Genomic DNA, 16,191 nt, shown 5'->3' on the forward strand with positions numbered 1-16,191 from the left:
GTAGGTGTTATTAAGTTGTCATTATCCTTACAAGTTAATTGCATAATATTTAAAAGTTATATTTGAAATTAATCTGAGTTCCGATAAAGGTTTAGTTTTGCAGCTTAGGTTCCAAATAAATCCTAATAGTGCTCCTAATGGCCTCTCCTCAGTTAAATTCCAGTTTACAGGCAAGGGCCCCAACCAGTGATTCTGCTGTGAATAGGAAGACTCTACTGTGTGTAAGGAGGTTTGCGCATACAGGGGGTTTCAGATTCTTGTGGTTTCGATCCTAAACAGCACCAGTGGAGCTATGCAACTTCCTTGCTTCCCCCTTCTCACTGCAGCCTTCTGTAACTCCCACTGTGCTTCTTTGTGTCAGTGAGGGGAGGCAAACTGAGAGTCTGCATCAGGAGAGGGAAACTGGCAAAAATGCCCCTCCTCAGCAGAAGGGAAAGCTCTTCCATCAGAGGGGCTTCTGCTGTGCTGACAGAATGGCACTTTAGGATACAACACCATTATCCTTGATGCATGCTATGAGAAATCCTTGTGCGTTCATGGAGCATTCCCATGCCAGAGGAGAATGGAAAGCTCTCACTCGTAACTTGCATCGTCACCTACGTGCCATACACATTTTGTAATTCCATCAAAGCGACTGATAACATGCCACACATCACTGGCTCTGTCATTTCAAAAGAAGCCTTTCCTGTTAGAGAACCAACACCTCCCTGCCCCCCGCCCCCCCATCTGAAGGACAATACGAGATGACTGGTTGCAATCCATGTTGAATTCATGACACTGATTAATGGCAGCATTATTAAAATGTCACATTATGTAAAATGTGTGGCAGGGAAATCAGATCTAATTAGTACACACAATTATAGTTCATCCTCACAGACACTCAGTGTACGTAGCAATATGTTGTATCCTCAGAGATATTTTGTTCCCTGCCCTTTGCCTCTCGCCTCCCTTTTCAAGTATCCTGCTGCTCTTAAGGTAGTTTTTGTTCTTTTTTATTTTTGTTTTTACTTTGCAGATGTTGATGAGTGTCTCTCAAACCCTTGTAGTGAAGGTGCCAAGTGCAATAACTATAATGGGGGATTTTGGTGTCCGTGCCTACCTGGATATATCAACTACACTGAAGTTACCCCTGAGGGTAAAACAAACAGCAGTTGCAAGTGTGAGTTCTGGGGCTTGGGGGGGGGGGCAGGACGATGTTGTGCTGTACAAATTGATCTGAAATTTATAATTCTTTGCTACATCTAGAAAAGGCTAGTGGAACAACTAGGAAAATGTTACATAACCTGGGGAAAGCTTCACCTGTAGAACTTTAAAAAATATTTTGTGGTAGTATTTTGTTCAAAAATCTGCACAGAAGAAACAAAACAAAGAGGTCCATCAATTGCTTCAGTAAATCAAAACGACCTTCCTTGCCTAGCTTGTTTCTGCCACATTCTGTGTGCAAAGACAGCTTGATTCCAGATGTGTTGATGGCAATCATCTTCTGCTCCGACAGCATCTAACTCGGCTACTCAGGTGCATTGTTTCCTCACAACCTTCACAAATCGCTTGTCTCCACAGGGGTGCCTCATTTCCATTTCCCTGGAACGCTGGCCTGACAACTTCCTCTTCCAGCCTGTGTGATCAACAACCGTTAGCCGCCCTTTGTTCATTGGGCCTATTTCAGCCTAAAAGGTTTTGGTACATCCAGTGCCTGGAGTCCAAGCACTGTCCAGCCTGCACTGGCTTTTGCTGGTCCCCACCGGGGCAAGTGAGAGAGTAGTATGAACTGCAGGCTGGCTTCCTCACATTCACATCACAGGGGAAAAGATACTTTTTTATAAGATGCTTCTTGCATTCCCAGCTATAAGCTCTGTGGGTTTCAATGGAATGTGCACTTGAAAGTTCAGCAGTGGGGTAGGAGGTTAAGAGCTCATGTATCTAATCTGGAGGAACCGGGTTTGATTCTCCGCTCTGCCGCCTGAGCTGTGGAGGCTTTTTGGGGGAATTCAGATTAGCCTGTACACTCCCACACATGCCAGCTGGGTGACCTTGGGCTAGTCACAGCTTCTCGGAGCTCTCTCAGCCCCACCCACCTCACAGGGTGTTTGTTGTGAGGGGGGAAGGGCAAGGAGATTGTAAGCCGCTTTGAGTCTCCTGCAGAAGAGAAAGGGGGGATATAAATCCAAACTCTTCTTCTAATCAACTGTGGATCCGGATGTGCCTGGGAATAAGCATTTGGATGTTCATCCAACCGTGTTGGATAGTCCATAGCTTTGGACTCCCAGGACCAAACTTCACAAACCCTGGGTGGTATCAGTAAGAGACTCTCCTGATGATACCACCCAGTTTTGGCGAAGTTTGGTTCAGGTTATGTCCAAGATTAGGGACCCTCAAAGGTGTAGTCTCCATCTTCTATTAGCTCCCATTGGAAACAAAGGGGGATGGGGCACCCCCTTTGGGAGTCCATAACTTTGGACCCCCTGAACCAAACCTCACCAAACCTGGGTAGTATCATCAGGAGAATCTCCCAAAAAATCCCTGAAATTATGGTGCTAGGATAAAAACTGCACCCACTGCAGCCCACAAACTGAAAAAACACTAAAAAATAAAAAACACAAACAGGGGGGCGGAGCTTTGGACATGTAATGGGGGGTTGAACCCGAGGAACCCCCCCCTCCCCTTACCTACATCCTTGGTTGGTTGCATTTCTAGAGTGGACTAAGTTGATTGAGATCTAGCAGTAATTGCTGAATGGGCACATCAAGATTATCTCTGAAGGGGCATCCTTGCTTTGCAGTCATTCAGTATGTCTGCTCAGCTGCCCAGCAGGTTAAACTATATTTAACTGTCACTGTTAATGCTATTGTGGACCACTTAATATAATTAATGTAATATACTATAGCTCTCAAAAGGGAAACAGACAGTGAAAGCCTTTAGAAATAGCATGGATAGCAATGTACTCTAACATCTTATCTGCTCTGCCCCCAGCATTTTCCTGTTCAGCATCTTCGAGCAATAACTGTTCAAGGGAACAGGTGAGCTCTGAATGTAGAATTTTGAATGTCAGGAACAAACTGACTCCATGCATAGGCTGAGTTGATTTTTTAACTGAATTAGGCAATGGGTGTAACATTTCGTACTGTGTGTTTGGTTCATTTTTATTTTAAAAATCACCAAAATTTTGCACAAAGGCAACACAAAATTTAAATTTTGCAACAAAAATACTGATTTTGTTGCTTATTTTGAATAATTTTGGATAATTTTACACTATCTATGAAATCAGGCCTGAGCTGTGCATAGCACTGATGTTGCACCTCCTAAAACATGAAGATTCTATTAAGTTCTTGCACTATCTCCTAAGATTCCCTCTGAGCATTATGCACAGATATCCGAGCATGTCCTTACACTGTTGCCTGAAGAACTAGAAATGTGCTGTTGTTGTTTTTTTTAAATGTGAACTGAGATGTTCTGAATACATTTTTTTGTCTAGTTCAATTTGGACCATGCACATCCTTGCTTATTTTGTCCTTTTAGAGAATCATTTATCAAGGATCAGAGAAGTTAGATTTCAGCTTTTAAAACTCAAACTTGCCCATTTTTTACCTCTGATATTTCCCACTGACACAGTTTTACCTAACTATGTATCATATACCATCCATCATCTATATACTTCTGTTTGATCTGTAGTGTTTCTGTGATTCCTAGAATTTTTGAAGCAATGGAATCAAAACATCTACAAAGTATACCTCCCCCAAATCTACTACAAATGGGAATGTTTTTATTATTGTTGAAAGTAACAATCTGGTTGCTTTGGATTTTCCGGGCTGTATGGCCATGGTCTGATAGTTTTTGCTCCTAATGTTTTGCCCACATCTATGGCTGGCATGTCTTGGTAAGATATGTTTCTCTCCATGGCACATCTTACTGTAACATGCCCCTGATGATGCCAGCCATAGATGCAGACAAAACATTAGAATGAAAAGCTACCAGACCGTGACCATACAGCCTGGAAAACCCAAAACAGCCAATTGATTCCTATCATGAAAGCCTTAGGCAGTCAACTGAACCTATTTTGAATTTCACTATTAAATGCATCAGAGCAAAATACTTGCTGTGAGCTTGTCCTCTAAATCCATCTTGTCTGTATGTAAACTGTTTTCCAAATTATGTCTGTGATGTTTCCCGTGACCTCCTTCATGTTCCACTTGTAACTCAGCAGCAACCCGTCACCTGAATCCTTCATGCTTCGCCTTTAACGGGCGTAGTTGTCCAGATTCCATTTCTCATCCTAGTTTCCTCCATCTCCATCCACTGGAGTTTGGGGGGGGATTGTTTTGCAGACATTCATCTGTGACTTCACAACAGAGTTGGAGGGCATCTGCAATTCATCACTGAGTACCCAGAACCATAAGGATAAAAAGGAAGTTCTGAAGGTATGTTTTGAATTTCCTTCCTCTCTGCCACCTCCCCTTTCTAGTATTATTCCAAGGATCAAATATACTGGTTACTAAACTAGGCTAGCAGGCAGGAATGTTCAGTCAGTTTCCGCACACTCTGCACATACACACTTTAAACAAGTGGTGTTCACTTATTACATATTCATAGTTCATATATTACATTGGTAGAACTTCTGTACTTCCCTACAGAACTTTCCGTTCCCTCCTCTGTGCAGAATTAAGCAAGGCAGCTGTATTCATTTATGTTGGAAGCATCTGAAAGAAGAACGGAAAATCCCATTTTGTTACTGGGGTGTGTGTGTGCGGGGGGGGGGGGAGATCTATTACAGAATAAAAACAGTAGCAAGTCCAGTGTGATCTAATTAAAAAAAACCTATCATTAGTACTGTTCTCCAAATAGTACAAAATAAAACCCTGTATGAATGTCTTTTAAAAGTGAAATGTTGCCAGCATTTTGCACCATCATTTCAACAGGATTACTGATCACAACTTTTTCAGTATTTTCAAATGAATAATTTTATTTTCCTAAAAGGCAGCATTTTATGACAGGTTTGAGAAAAGATTAGGAGCATAAGAAATGAAAAGGAACATTATCCAACTTAGATCACCCAATGATAACAACATCAAACAAGGGCTGCTCACACACTAGCATAGCAGTGGAATCTTACACTGAGTTCCCATTAGTTAGGATTACACTGCAGGACAGTTTTTTGCTGCTCAGTTACTCTGTTTGCCCAATCAGCTGCAAGTGAATTGCACTTATTGTAGCTCTGTATTTCTCATTAATATTATGGGCAAGATCCTACTATATCAGACTAATCCACAGGCCACCGGGATGACTCCACTGCCACGCTCCCTCCAGAGGGCTTTCAGGTGGTGTGAGGGTGCAAACAAAAAGAAAAAAACCCTCCAACTAACAGGGCTGAATGGAGTCATGCCATCTTTTGGGGGGCATAATTCTGAGACCCAGGCATGGAGTTCCTGGCTATAAAGACCAGGTACAAACCAACTACTGTGCTGAAAGGGTTGGCTGCAGTGTGGGGGTGCTGACTCTGTGTCTGCCTGCCTGTCGGTGTTTTTATTTCTCCACTGGGATAAGTGCCCTGAAGAGGGCAAATCCACCAATGCAGACCCGTGCCACATCCTGGAGTCTGTGCTCCCCCACCCTGGTTTGGATTTGCCCAAAAGATGTTAAAGGAAAAAGGGAAAGAAAGACAATAAAAACTTTTTTAAAAATAAAAGAACCAGGGGAGGGGAGGCAGCTTCTAAAGCACGGCAGCTTGCCCACACTTACTGATCCTAGGTGTTTATCAGAACTAGCAGGTCAGATAACAAACTCAGCTAGTCCACCTGTCAAAGGTAGGGTTTCCAGGTTCTGGGGGTGGTGTGTGAGTAATACTCGCTCTACAAGCCAGCAAAACCACCCCTTCAGTAAAATGTGACCGGGAGCTCAAGAAAGCTCAAACCAAGATGATGCTCCATTTCCCTGGATGACTTCCTGCAGGTTTGCTACTGTACAACTGGGCCTGGCACTGCTATTGTCACTGAGCAACTCAGCCAGAGGTTTCCCATGACAGGCTGCTGGGGGTAGGGGAGAAAGGAAAACTGAAGGCATGGTGGTTGTGTTGGGGAGATAAAGGTAGGTTGATTGGTGGATGGGAAGGAGAGAAGGGGGCAGGGAAGGACAAGAGGCTATGTGGGCTTTCAAGAAAGAGGAAATAGTGGGAAAAGGGAAATGCTCTTGCAAGTGCCCATCTTGTAGCTTCTTTCTTTCCCCAAACGGAATCTCAACACCAGTCACTCTCCCAGCCCTAATTAGACCAAGATCTGCTACACTCCTAGTTCCTCTTGCATGTTTAAGAACTGACATACCACTGAAAGTCACCCCTAGTTTTCATACTTGGAGGTACTGATGGTGGTTGATCAATCTGTGTTGATGTTGGCTGCCTTGCTGTCAGTGGGTGCAACTGTTTGAACAGTATGATGCCCACCTTGCCCTCCAGAGCCAATGATGTCACTGTCTTCAATTTTAGGATATGCTGAATCTGCTGGATGATCTATTGAACTCACCTGCACTAAAGAACAAAACTAAGGAGGAAAAACGCTTCAAAGTTACTGAACTTATGCATGAGGTAGAGTCCTGGCTCAGACATTTTGCAGCCACCCTGGCCCAGAAGCCCATAAGCATTAAGTCCAACGATGGCACAGGTTAGTGTGCAGAGTGTTTTGGGTAACCTCAGGCTTCCATAATTACAGACGCCAGGATTTCCCTCTTACCTTCCCATTCTTTATGGAACTTGCAGATGTGTTTGTATTGGGAGGTGGCAACAAAAGTGTGGGAAACATCCTGTCTGTCCTTTCCAATTCCCCTCTGCTTGATATAGGATCTACTTTCTGTCGATGGAGCAACTGGGATATTTTGACGAAAGTACTATTTTGTTCAGTGATTTGTTACCTTTGCCCTTTCCTACTAGTTCAGCTTGATCTGATTCTTGTCATTCCAGAGCTGGACATGGAGATGAGGGCAGCTGGAAGCCACAGTCAGAGCTCAGCACTGCTGTCACAGAATGGGACACGAATGGAGTTAAGCTGGGATGATGCAGATAGAGAAGACAAAGGTAAATGGATTTCCTGTACTCCAAGGACAGGGGTGCCTCTTTTCCACATAAGTTCCCCAGCTTTTTGTAGTAGCAGAAGGCATGGTGCTGTGGCTACAGCTATATTGGTACTCCATTCAGCTGTAATCACAGCACTGTGCTTTCTGTTACTACAAAAAACTGGGAAACTTATGTGGGGAATAGGGGCAACTGCCTTGTGGCACAGCTGCAATGCCAGGCAGTACTCTGCTGAGGTCTGAGCTAGCTAGAAAAAAGATTGTGGTGTTGTGGTGAATAGCTGATTGAAAATGTCTCTTCTGTGTGCTGCTGCTGTAAAAATGGGATTGTTATAGGGATTGTTAGAAAAGTAATTCAGAATTTAGCTATAAATATTGTAATGCTCCAGTATAAATCTGTGGTGCAGTCATGTTCGGAATACTGTTGCTCCATCTCAGATGGGCTTCTGTGAGAGATCTGGCTGCCATGGTTGGCAAAAATATTCTGGACTAGGTAAATCTTTGGTCTGATTAAGAAGGATATGGTCTTAAGGGACACCCGAAACTGCTTCTCAAGTGTGATTCTGTTTTAGAATGGCATCACAGCCAGCTGCTGTTCAACTGTCAGTGCTTTGGGAGCCAGCGCATTCCATCTGAATTGTCACCTCTGTCTTTCAGCCTTTAGTCTGATAGGCCTGCTCTCCTACCAGGGCCTTGGGCCTCTTCTGACTGAAGCTCATATTGAAGGGAGTGAAAAGGAGGCAGGCCAACCCATCTGTGAAGTAATATTGTCCAAGGTGGCAGCTGCCTTTGTAGGCCGAAAAAACACCGTGTCCTTGAACATCCCTGTGAATTTTACATTCAACCACACGGAAGCTGTGAGTAGTTCATTATACCCTTCCTGCCTGTGCACAATAGCTTATCATGTTTTCTTTCCTGACTTTTCACAATAACTGCCACTTCCCTTTTACGCACAGAAATGGACATGCTGGAGGAGAAGGAATAACTTCCTTGTCCCTCTTCTGTTTGGCCCATTCCCAAAGTCTTCTGTTTTACATCTTATCTCGTCACATTGGGTATAATACATTCCAGCCTGTCTGTTTTCCTGACATTCTGCATTATCATACAAATCCCCTTCCTTCTAAGGTACATCATCCCTGTTCCTCCTCCAGCAAGAAGCTTGAACAGAGGCAAGTTTGTGCCTTCTGGAAGCCTGTCAGTGGGGGCTGGTCTACCGAAGGCTGCAAACTCCTGGAATCCAATGGCCACAGCACCCGCTGCCAGTGCAGCCACCTGACCAGCTTTGCGGTGCTTATGGCCTTCTATGAAGTGGAGGTGAGTACAAAACAGACAGTAAGGCAGAGGAGCATGGCTCAGAGGTAGAGCCTTTGCTTTGCACACAGAAGAGCGAAGGTTCAGTTCCCCAGCATCTGTAGTTAAAACGCATCCGGTACATAAGTGATATACAAGGTCTCTGCCTGAGGCCCTGCTAGTAGAACCACTGCTAGTCAGAGTAGACAACAGAGGCCTCAATAAACCTGTGACCCAACTTGGTATAAGGCAAATTCATGTGAGTAGAAGGCTTGGTCCTTCATTTTAAAATGTATTTATAACCCTCATTTCTCACCGAGTCAGAATGAAAAAAGCATGCTTCATTCTTCTTGTGAACTGATCTGGTAGAAAAGGTCTGTAAGAAAGAGCCAGGATGATGAACCGTATCGTCCCCTAGGCTGGATGAACTCCTAAGGATTCTTCTGCCAGCCTAAGGAGCCTTTCTCCTGCATCGGTGTCTGTGATGTTGGAGGAAGAGACACTTAAACTGAAAGAAGACTTCTTACACTTACACTTCAAATCACTCCATGGATTGCTGGGATCCATGCCAGTGATCCCAGGGCTTGAAATGTGTTTGCCGGGGGAGGAGATGGGGGAGAGCTTCAGATATTATAATGAAGGTTATAGCATTATGATGAAGGTGACATCTGCTGTTTGGCTCCCAATCTAACAACTAAGGAGGAAATTCATATCTCTCTCACTATAATGAGATTCATGCACTCAATGCACACCTGTCAACCATGCCTCCTTCTGCAGGAAAGAGAAATGGCTTCTTTAGGATGTAATGTCACAGGTATGAAAAAGGATGCAAGAGTCATTTGTGTTTCCACCAAAGCTGGAGAGCAGCTGAAAGCACCCAGAAGGCGTTTACTGTGTGTGGATGTGTGTGAATTTCTTCTTTGTGCTCCTGGTACAACATCCTAACAGTGAATGTACAATTTGGAGCTGACTTTTTAACAATCCCTGCATCAACAGTGTCGTGGCATTTTTTAGTGTAAAGAGTACAAGCTGGTTGCCTTGGGCAGCCCTGTTTCTGCAGCGCGCACACACACACACACACACACACACACACACACACACACACACACACACACACACTGCTCACTGCTGCCTGCTTTGGCCTCAGCTGATCTGGGCCCAACAAGTGAGTGCAGGAGCCCCCAAGGGGCATGGCAGTAAGAAAGGAGGAGGCAGAATGGGAAGGGGGGAGCTGTCCTGCACCACCCTGTGGCTAAGCTCACTTCACTGCCTAGCAGAGCATGTGGCTGTAGCCAAACCCTCTGGCTACAAGACAGATGAGTATCAGATGGGTGAGGACAGAGTTTCCAAAGCTGCTGTGGTGCCCAAAGGCTGTAACAGCACAGAGATGGGCTGCTTTTGAATGGCAGCTTTCTGGGGAGAAAGTACAGGGGCAGCTGGGAGTGAGTTTGCTAATGGGTTTGTTAGTGAGCTGTCTGGCCCAAGGCTGCAACTTGTTCAAAGCAGGAAGGATCTCTCCATCTTCAGATTGGTATATCAGGACTGGGTTACCCTTCAAATGCTTTACTCCCACTTCCAAACACTCCTCTTGGCAACATTTCCCTGAAGAGAAACCAGCAATCCATTCTGTCCTTGATTATTGCATCACAGTGTTATCTCCTAGATGGCACAAATATTGCTTGGTTATTCAAATCCACAAGGAGGAGGTTCAGTTCTGGGTAGATTTGCCAGATTGCCTGTTATGGTTCCCTTTCTGCCAACTTGCATTCCACTGCTTAACTATTTTTTCTCATGGCAGGATCACGGTCTGACTGTCATCACCAAGATCGGGCTGGTACTCTCTCTGATCTTCTTGTTCCTCTCCATCCTCACCTTCCTGTTTTGTCGCTCCATCCGAGGCATCCGTACCACCATCCACCTCCACCTTTGTCTGGCACTCTTTGCTGCCCATGCCATCTTCCTGGTGGGTGCTGGGAACACTGTCAATGAGGTAACTGACCAGGCCAGGCTGTTAAGATGCACTCTGTGGAGCTATTAATAAGAGACATTCCAAGGGAAGTAGCTGGGAGGAAGGAAGAATAAGACCCCTTGCCCCGTTGATGGTATCCCTCAGTGTGGGAGGCTCACAGTAGCTCCTCAGGAGCATGGGTTTATTGCACTGGTTGACTAGCATCCTTTCCATATAGTCCCAGATGACAGTTCTGCACAGACTTGTACCTGCTCCTTCAAGGAGGGGCAGTACGTAGTAGAACAGGTACGAACTGAAACCGACAACAGATTGCATGTGGCCAGGAGTGCAGCCTAATAGCTGAAGGTGACACTGGACACTGCAGTGTTGCGAAGGAAGCGCAACTGCCTCCAGAGCTCTGGCTTTAATGAAATGGATTTTTGCACCATCCATAGTGCAGGAATCTCCCTGCTGAGGCAGAAGCAAAGCACCTATTTTTCCACAACTTGAAGATGCAAACAGTGCCTTTTTCAGTGTCCAAAACTGCTCACAGCATCCTCTTATCAGAAGCTTCAGCTTTTGTTAGGAAGTCAGATTGCTTTGTAAGAGGTACACTGAGGTCTGTCTTCCACTAGAGGGGATGGTGACAAGTTGCTTGGTAATGTGGTTAGATAGATTGTCAATATGGACATTTCAGTTTCTAGGCTGTGGCCCTGTCTGCTCGAAGAGGTGCTTATCAGCAACGGTAATGCTTTGGCCACTGCAGACTTAGACCTTCACGCAGAAGTCTTCACTGAACAGTGTCTTCACCATTTCATTTTGGTCTTGTCTCCTCTTCCAGACAGCATGTGCTATAGTGGCTGGGCTGATGCACTACTTTTTCTTGTCTGCCTTCTGCTGGATGTTGCTGGAAGGTGTGGAGCTCTACTTGATGGTAATTCAGGTCTTCAGAACCCACAATCTCAAGCACTGGCACCTTATCTTCATGGGATATGGACTTCCAGCCGTGGTAGTGGGTATTGCAGCATCCATCAACCCCCGAGGCTATGGCACCAAGAAACAGTGAGTCCTGCGATTACTGTATGCACCCACATAGGTTAAAAATGCTCTGCGCCTCAGAAGTTTGGCCAAAAGAACCAGAAGTGTCGACACTTGTGTAGCAGGTGTGTCCTTTAAAGGGTGGAATAGTGCTGTTGAGAGAAGATGTCAAGGTTTGGTCTTGGAAAAGTGGGTTCAACTAAAGATCATGCACTTGCCACCCTCAAATTACATAGTTGCGGCTGTGTGTGCAGCTGCAGTTCCTGCACCCTTGACAGAGAGGTTTCTGCTTGTGAGCTCACACCAGAAGGACAGTGGCAAGTTATTTGATGGGAGAAAGCATGGGATAAAACGTTTAGTGGAAGGCTGCTATAAATATTGATTCACGCAAAAACTATTTATTTTCTGTTTTTCACCCCACAGCTGCTGGCTGTCAATGGAACAGGGGTTTCTGTGGAGTTTCTTGGCGCCTGTCTGCCTCATCATCCTGGTAAAGCCCAGTGTATCCTCAAAGACCCATCCCTCCCATCTGGATTGCCACCCTTCCCTCCATCCCAACATATCCTCAGCTTTCATTACTTCAGCTTCTGTATAATCCAAACCTTGTGCAATCTTTAACACACTAGTTGAGCTCAACTCACATCTTTGGGTGTCACTGGTCTCAGCCATCTGTTTGTGAGGCCCTTTCACAATTCCCCAGCTGACTCCTTGCACACTGCCTGATACTTCCTGTTTCACTCTTTCCCTGTGGAGCTATTTTATGTCTTGCCTGGTGCCACACAAGTACCATCCACACTATGGTTCTAGAGGAACTTTCTCCACGTAATGGTGATTCACTGGATTTGTTTGGATCTGGGCCTTAGTTTATCCAAGTAAAACTCTTCTAATTCTGGTTCCTACAGACTTCCAGGGCACATTTGATCAGCCTGAGACAAGAAGGCTACAGTTCAATGCAATCTTGTTTCCAAATAGACTGGGAATATTTTATCTATTTGTTGTATTTTTGGCAAATTAACTCATCAAAGCAGCTGAGACACCATTTTATCTATCCAAGTAGCCCAGATATTCATTTCTGTACAGTTTCACATATGACATTTTCCTACCAATGTAAACACATGTATAAAATATATGCAGAACAACATTGGGTGAAAATCAGTATTTTTTCATCTTCATCTACACATATTGAGAAAGTTGAAAAATGGGATGCATGAAGCCTTAAATCCAGGTCTTATTTTGATATCTTGCTAACATCCCCTCTCTTTCTCTCCTGAACAGATCAATGCCATTGTCTTTGTGGTTACTATCTGGAAGCTGACTAAGAAATTTGCAGACATCAATCCTGATATGAGTCAACTTAAAACGCAGAAGTAAGCACCTATAGAGAAGGTGGTCCCCTTGGACTCTGGTGTTGTTGTTTTTTTCCTTTGGTTCAATGCCTCAAAGTTTTATTGATTTTTGTTTCTTTAGTGTATTACTCATCATTTACTTTTATCTGTATTTCCCTGAAAGGAACATTCCCCTGAATGTCAGACACCCACCACCACCCTGCAATATTATTTTTTAAAAGCTTTTTATTATTGTTCATACTTGTAACTTGTCACTTGTATGTGAATTTAAGAGGACACTCTCTTTTCTTTTTTGCTTGACTGCACACTTGTGGGAAAAAAATTAAAATTTACCCCTTTTGGGGTAAACAGTAGAGACGTAGCGCCAATGGGACGAGGTGTGACGCCCTGGGCAGAGCGGTGGCAGAGGTGTGGCCAGGCTGCAGAGGGGGTGTGCCGAGGGCATTCCAGGGTGGGGCGGGAGGCTCCGCGGCAGGGGTGTGCACGTGCCCTGGGTGGAGTTTCCTGTTTCTCTGCCTCTGGTAGACAGTAATGCTGGTTTCAGTAAAAAAAAAATACATCTCCAGTTCGGATGAAATCTTAAGGAGCTATGCTGTTCCTTCAAGGAATACAACCTGCTAAATTTATGGCAGATTTCAGAAAATATTTGGGTTTAATAGGCAATTAAAATTTGTCCTTGTACAATCTCCTCTGTTGCAAAGTGCAGTTTACTCTTCTAATTGGGAATGGTCCCTGTCGTTTTATTCTCTCTTGTCTCCTTCCAACCCTGAACTCTGCTTGAGTACTCTCAACCAGCCAGCCAAACTCCAGAATAATTAATGAATGTTTTTGTTTGGTTTTGTTATTATAAAAATCCACTATTTATATTTCATTTTTTCATTCGTTAATAAACAAATGCACATCACTCCTAGAGTTTAGAAGACGGGAGTGTTCAAAGTTTGTTGTAGCCTGTCAGTGTAACAGCTAGACATCAGTAACCATCTTAACTCTGTTCATGATACAACCTCAGAATTTAAAACCCCCGATCTGGTTCTATCATGTACAGAAATGTTTCCCAACCTGTGAGTAGTGACCTAAAGCTGCGTCACAAAGGTTATGAAAGCAGGTCGCAGGCCAGCCCTATCTAATGGTTGACCCTGGCCTTTCCATTGCTCTTTTGTATTTTGGAAAGCAACATCTGACCCTGGAAACAATACCTTCCATGCCATACATTGCTTGGTATTTTTCTCTTCACTGCATATATTGTAGATCAAATAAAATGTGTCTTGATGGTTACCAGAGTGAGTTCCTTAGAATCTTGGGGGATATAAGAGGGAGTAATGGAGAAAGAGAGTGTGATCAAAGGCTGCAGTATAACCTCTGTATGCAAAGGCTGATCTGGATACAGTGGCTTAATTCCAAGGGGGCAGAGGTATGCGCATCAGGCCTGCGCTGGTGTGGGGGCATTCCAGGGGTGGGGGCATGGCAGGGGCGCAGGGCACACACGTGCCCTGGGCGCAGTTCCCCCTCTCTCCAGCCCTGTCTGGATAGCTCCAGACCAGCCTGATCCCATCAGATCTTAGGAGCTAAGCAAGTGGGAGACCTTCAAGGAATACCAGGGTTGTGAGCAGAGGCAGGCAATGAAATTCCCTTTAAAACTGTGCAGGGTTGCCATAAGTCAAGTGCAGGGGTAGGGAACCTTTAACACTCAAAGAGCCATTTGGACCCGTTTTCCACGGGAAAAGAAAACACTTGGAGCTGCAAATAATTTTTGACATTTAAAATAAAGATAACACTATATATATAGGTGTTTTTTTACCTTTTACTCCACTCATTCTGAGAAGTGCATGGATGTGCCGGATGAAGCCGGGGGCTCGGCCTTGCCGGCCGCCAGGAAAGCGCCTGCCCCGCTCCAACGGGGCGGCCGAGAGGGGAAGCCTGTGGTGCGGCCCAGCCGACCGTGGGCAGTTGGTGTGCCTGCCCTGCTGCCTGCAGGGTGGGCAAGGATGGGGCCGGTGGCTCGGCTCGTGGAGCCACAGTGCAAGGGCAGAAGAGCCGCATGCGGCTCTCGAGCTGCAGGTTCCCTACCCCTGGTCAAGTGTGACTTGATAGCAATTTTTTTTTGCAAAGGCTATATGCCACTGTTTATAATGGGGAGGGGGGCAGCTGCACCCTTTGTGTGAAAGAAACCCTTTGGTTTCTCAAACACATTTGGTTAGCCATTGTGGGCAATGGAATGCTGAATTAGATGGATGCCATGGTTTGGGAATTTCTGTAATGTAGAACAAGGATAAGAACATCATGCTGTAATCCTAGGACTGGCTGATGTAGCTAATGCTGACTGTCTCCTGCAAGGTCAAGGATTGTGGCCATCTGTGTAATTTGTGTGCTTGATTCCTTTCTGTCTTCAGGGTGCTTGTAATCACAGCCATTGCCCAGCTCTGTGTTTTGGGCACCACTTGGATCTTCGGCATGTTTCAGTTCAGCAATCACAGCCTTGTCATGTCCTATATCTTCACCATCCTCAACAGCTTACAGGGGCTCTTCATCTTCATCCTGCACTGCCTGCTCAAGAAACAGGTAACTGCACAATTTAGCATCTTTCAGGAGAGGGTGTAAGACTTAATTATTCAAGAGTGTTTTGGGGAGTTCTTGAAGGATACAGTTGTCTGGCTGTAGGAAGCATTTATGCCCTGGATAGCCTAAGTTAGCCCAATGTCATCAGATCTCAAAAGCGGGGTCAGCCCTGGTTGGTACTTGGGTGGGAGACCACCAAGGATTAATCCAGGGTTGTGACACAGCAAAAGCAGGCAATGGCACACCACCTCTGAACGTTGCTTGCCTTGAAAACTGTATAGGTTGGCTGTGACTTGACAGCAAAAATAAATAATGTGGGGAGTGAGAGCACTTTTGTTCAGAAATGCTGAAGATGATTGCAGCACACATCAGTCAGAATTTCATTCTGTGTTCAGGTGCGAGATGATTACTGCCGATTGCTTTGCTGGCACAGAAGTCCCAAGCCCCAAAGTAGTGACAAGTATTCAGAGTTCAACTCTACTGGGACTTTCAACACATTACGGGTAAGAGAAAATTGTGGAATGCTTTTTTGTCACCCTTGGTCACTTATCCACTGATTTAGTCAAAGCCCCCCACCCTCCCATCTTGGAGATTTTCTGCAGCTCTACACTGACCTTGATGGATAATTCTGCAATTTTGGAACTCTTCCACGATGTTTTTCAGCCTGGCCTAGGCTTTTTATTCTGGAGCCCCACCCTCTTCTAAGAATTACCCCCAAACCATTTTTACTATTAATTTTATTTATTGCATTTGTTTAAATCATGCATATCTCATTCTTCCTAACATTATTGCCAGTTAAAAACAAAGCTGGGTCCACAAATATAAAAAAGGGAAAAAACATGGTAAACTGCAGAATTCGCCCCACAATAAAACTGCCCTCACACGCATACTCCAGAAACATTCTTCCATCCAATAATCACTTGCAAAAGGCACTCCGGAATGGCCTGGCTTTTCTGAAAG

At 44.8% G+C, this 16,191-nt stretch overlaps 1 protein-coding gene across 3 annotated transcripts in view; it reads left to right on the forward strand.

The window, feature by feature from the left end:
* Window positions 1–16,191, forward strand: part of ADGRE5 (adhesion G protein-coupled receptor E5) — a 73,804-nt gene that overhangs the window by 54,170 nt on the left and 3,443 nt on the right. For all 3 annotated transcript variants that reach the window (XR_007244053.1, XM_048491285.1, XM_048491286.1), the window contains 13 exons: window positions 1,016–1,159; window positions 2,971–3,017; window positions 4,323–4,415; window positions 6,473–6,647; window positions 6,944–7,057; window positions 7,711–7,910; window positions 8,179–8,367; window positions 10,142–10,333; window positions 11,133–11,353; window positions 11,753–11,819; window positions 12,605–12,696; window positions 15,066–15,234; window positions 15,627–15,734. Coding sequence is in view for 2 of the 3 variants with exons in the window: in XM_048491285.1 (XP_048347242.1) it covers window positions 1,016–1,159; window positions 2,971–3,017; window positions 4,323–4,415; window positions 6,473–6,647; window positions 6,944–7,057; window positions 7,711–7,910; window positions 8,179–8,367; window positions 10,142–10,333; window positions 11,133–11,353; window positions 11,753–11,819; window positions 12,605–12,696; window positions 15,066–15,234; window positions 15,627–15,734 (1,811 nt within the window). In the remaining variant the exon portion in view is untranslated. The remainder of the gene's footprint in view (window positions 1–1,015; window positions 1,160–2,970; window positions 3,018–4,322; window positions 4,416–6,472; window positions 6,648–6,943; window positions 7,058–7,710; window positions 7,911–8,178; window positions 8,368–10,141; window positions 10,334–11,132; window positions 11,354–11,752; window positions 11,820–12,604; window positions 12,697–15,065; window positions 15,235–15,626; window positions 15,735–16,191) is intronic.

This window comes from Sphaerodactylus townsendi, linkage group LG03, assembly GCF_021028975.2.
Source record: "Sphaerodactylus townsendi isolate TG3544 linkage group LG03, MPM_Stown_v2.3, whole genome shotgun sequence".
In the NCBI taxonomy this organism is placed as follows: domain Eukaryota; kingdom Metazoa; phylum Chordata; class Lepidosauria; order Squamata; family Sphaerodactylidae; genus Sphaerodactylus; species Sphaerodactylus townsendi.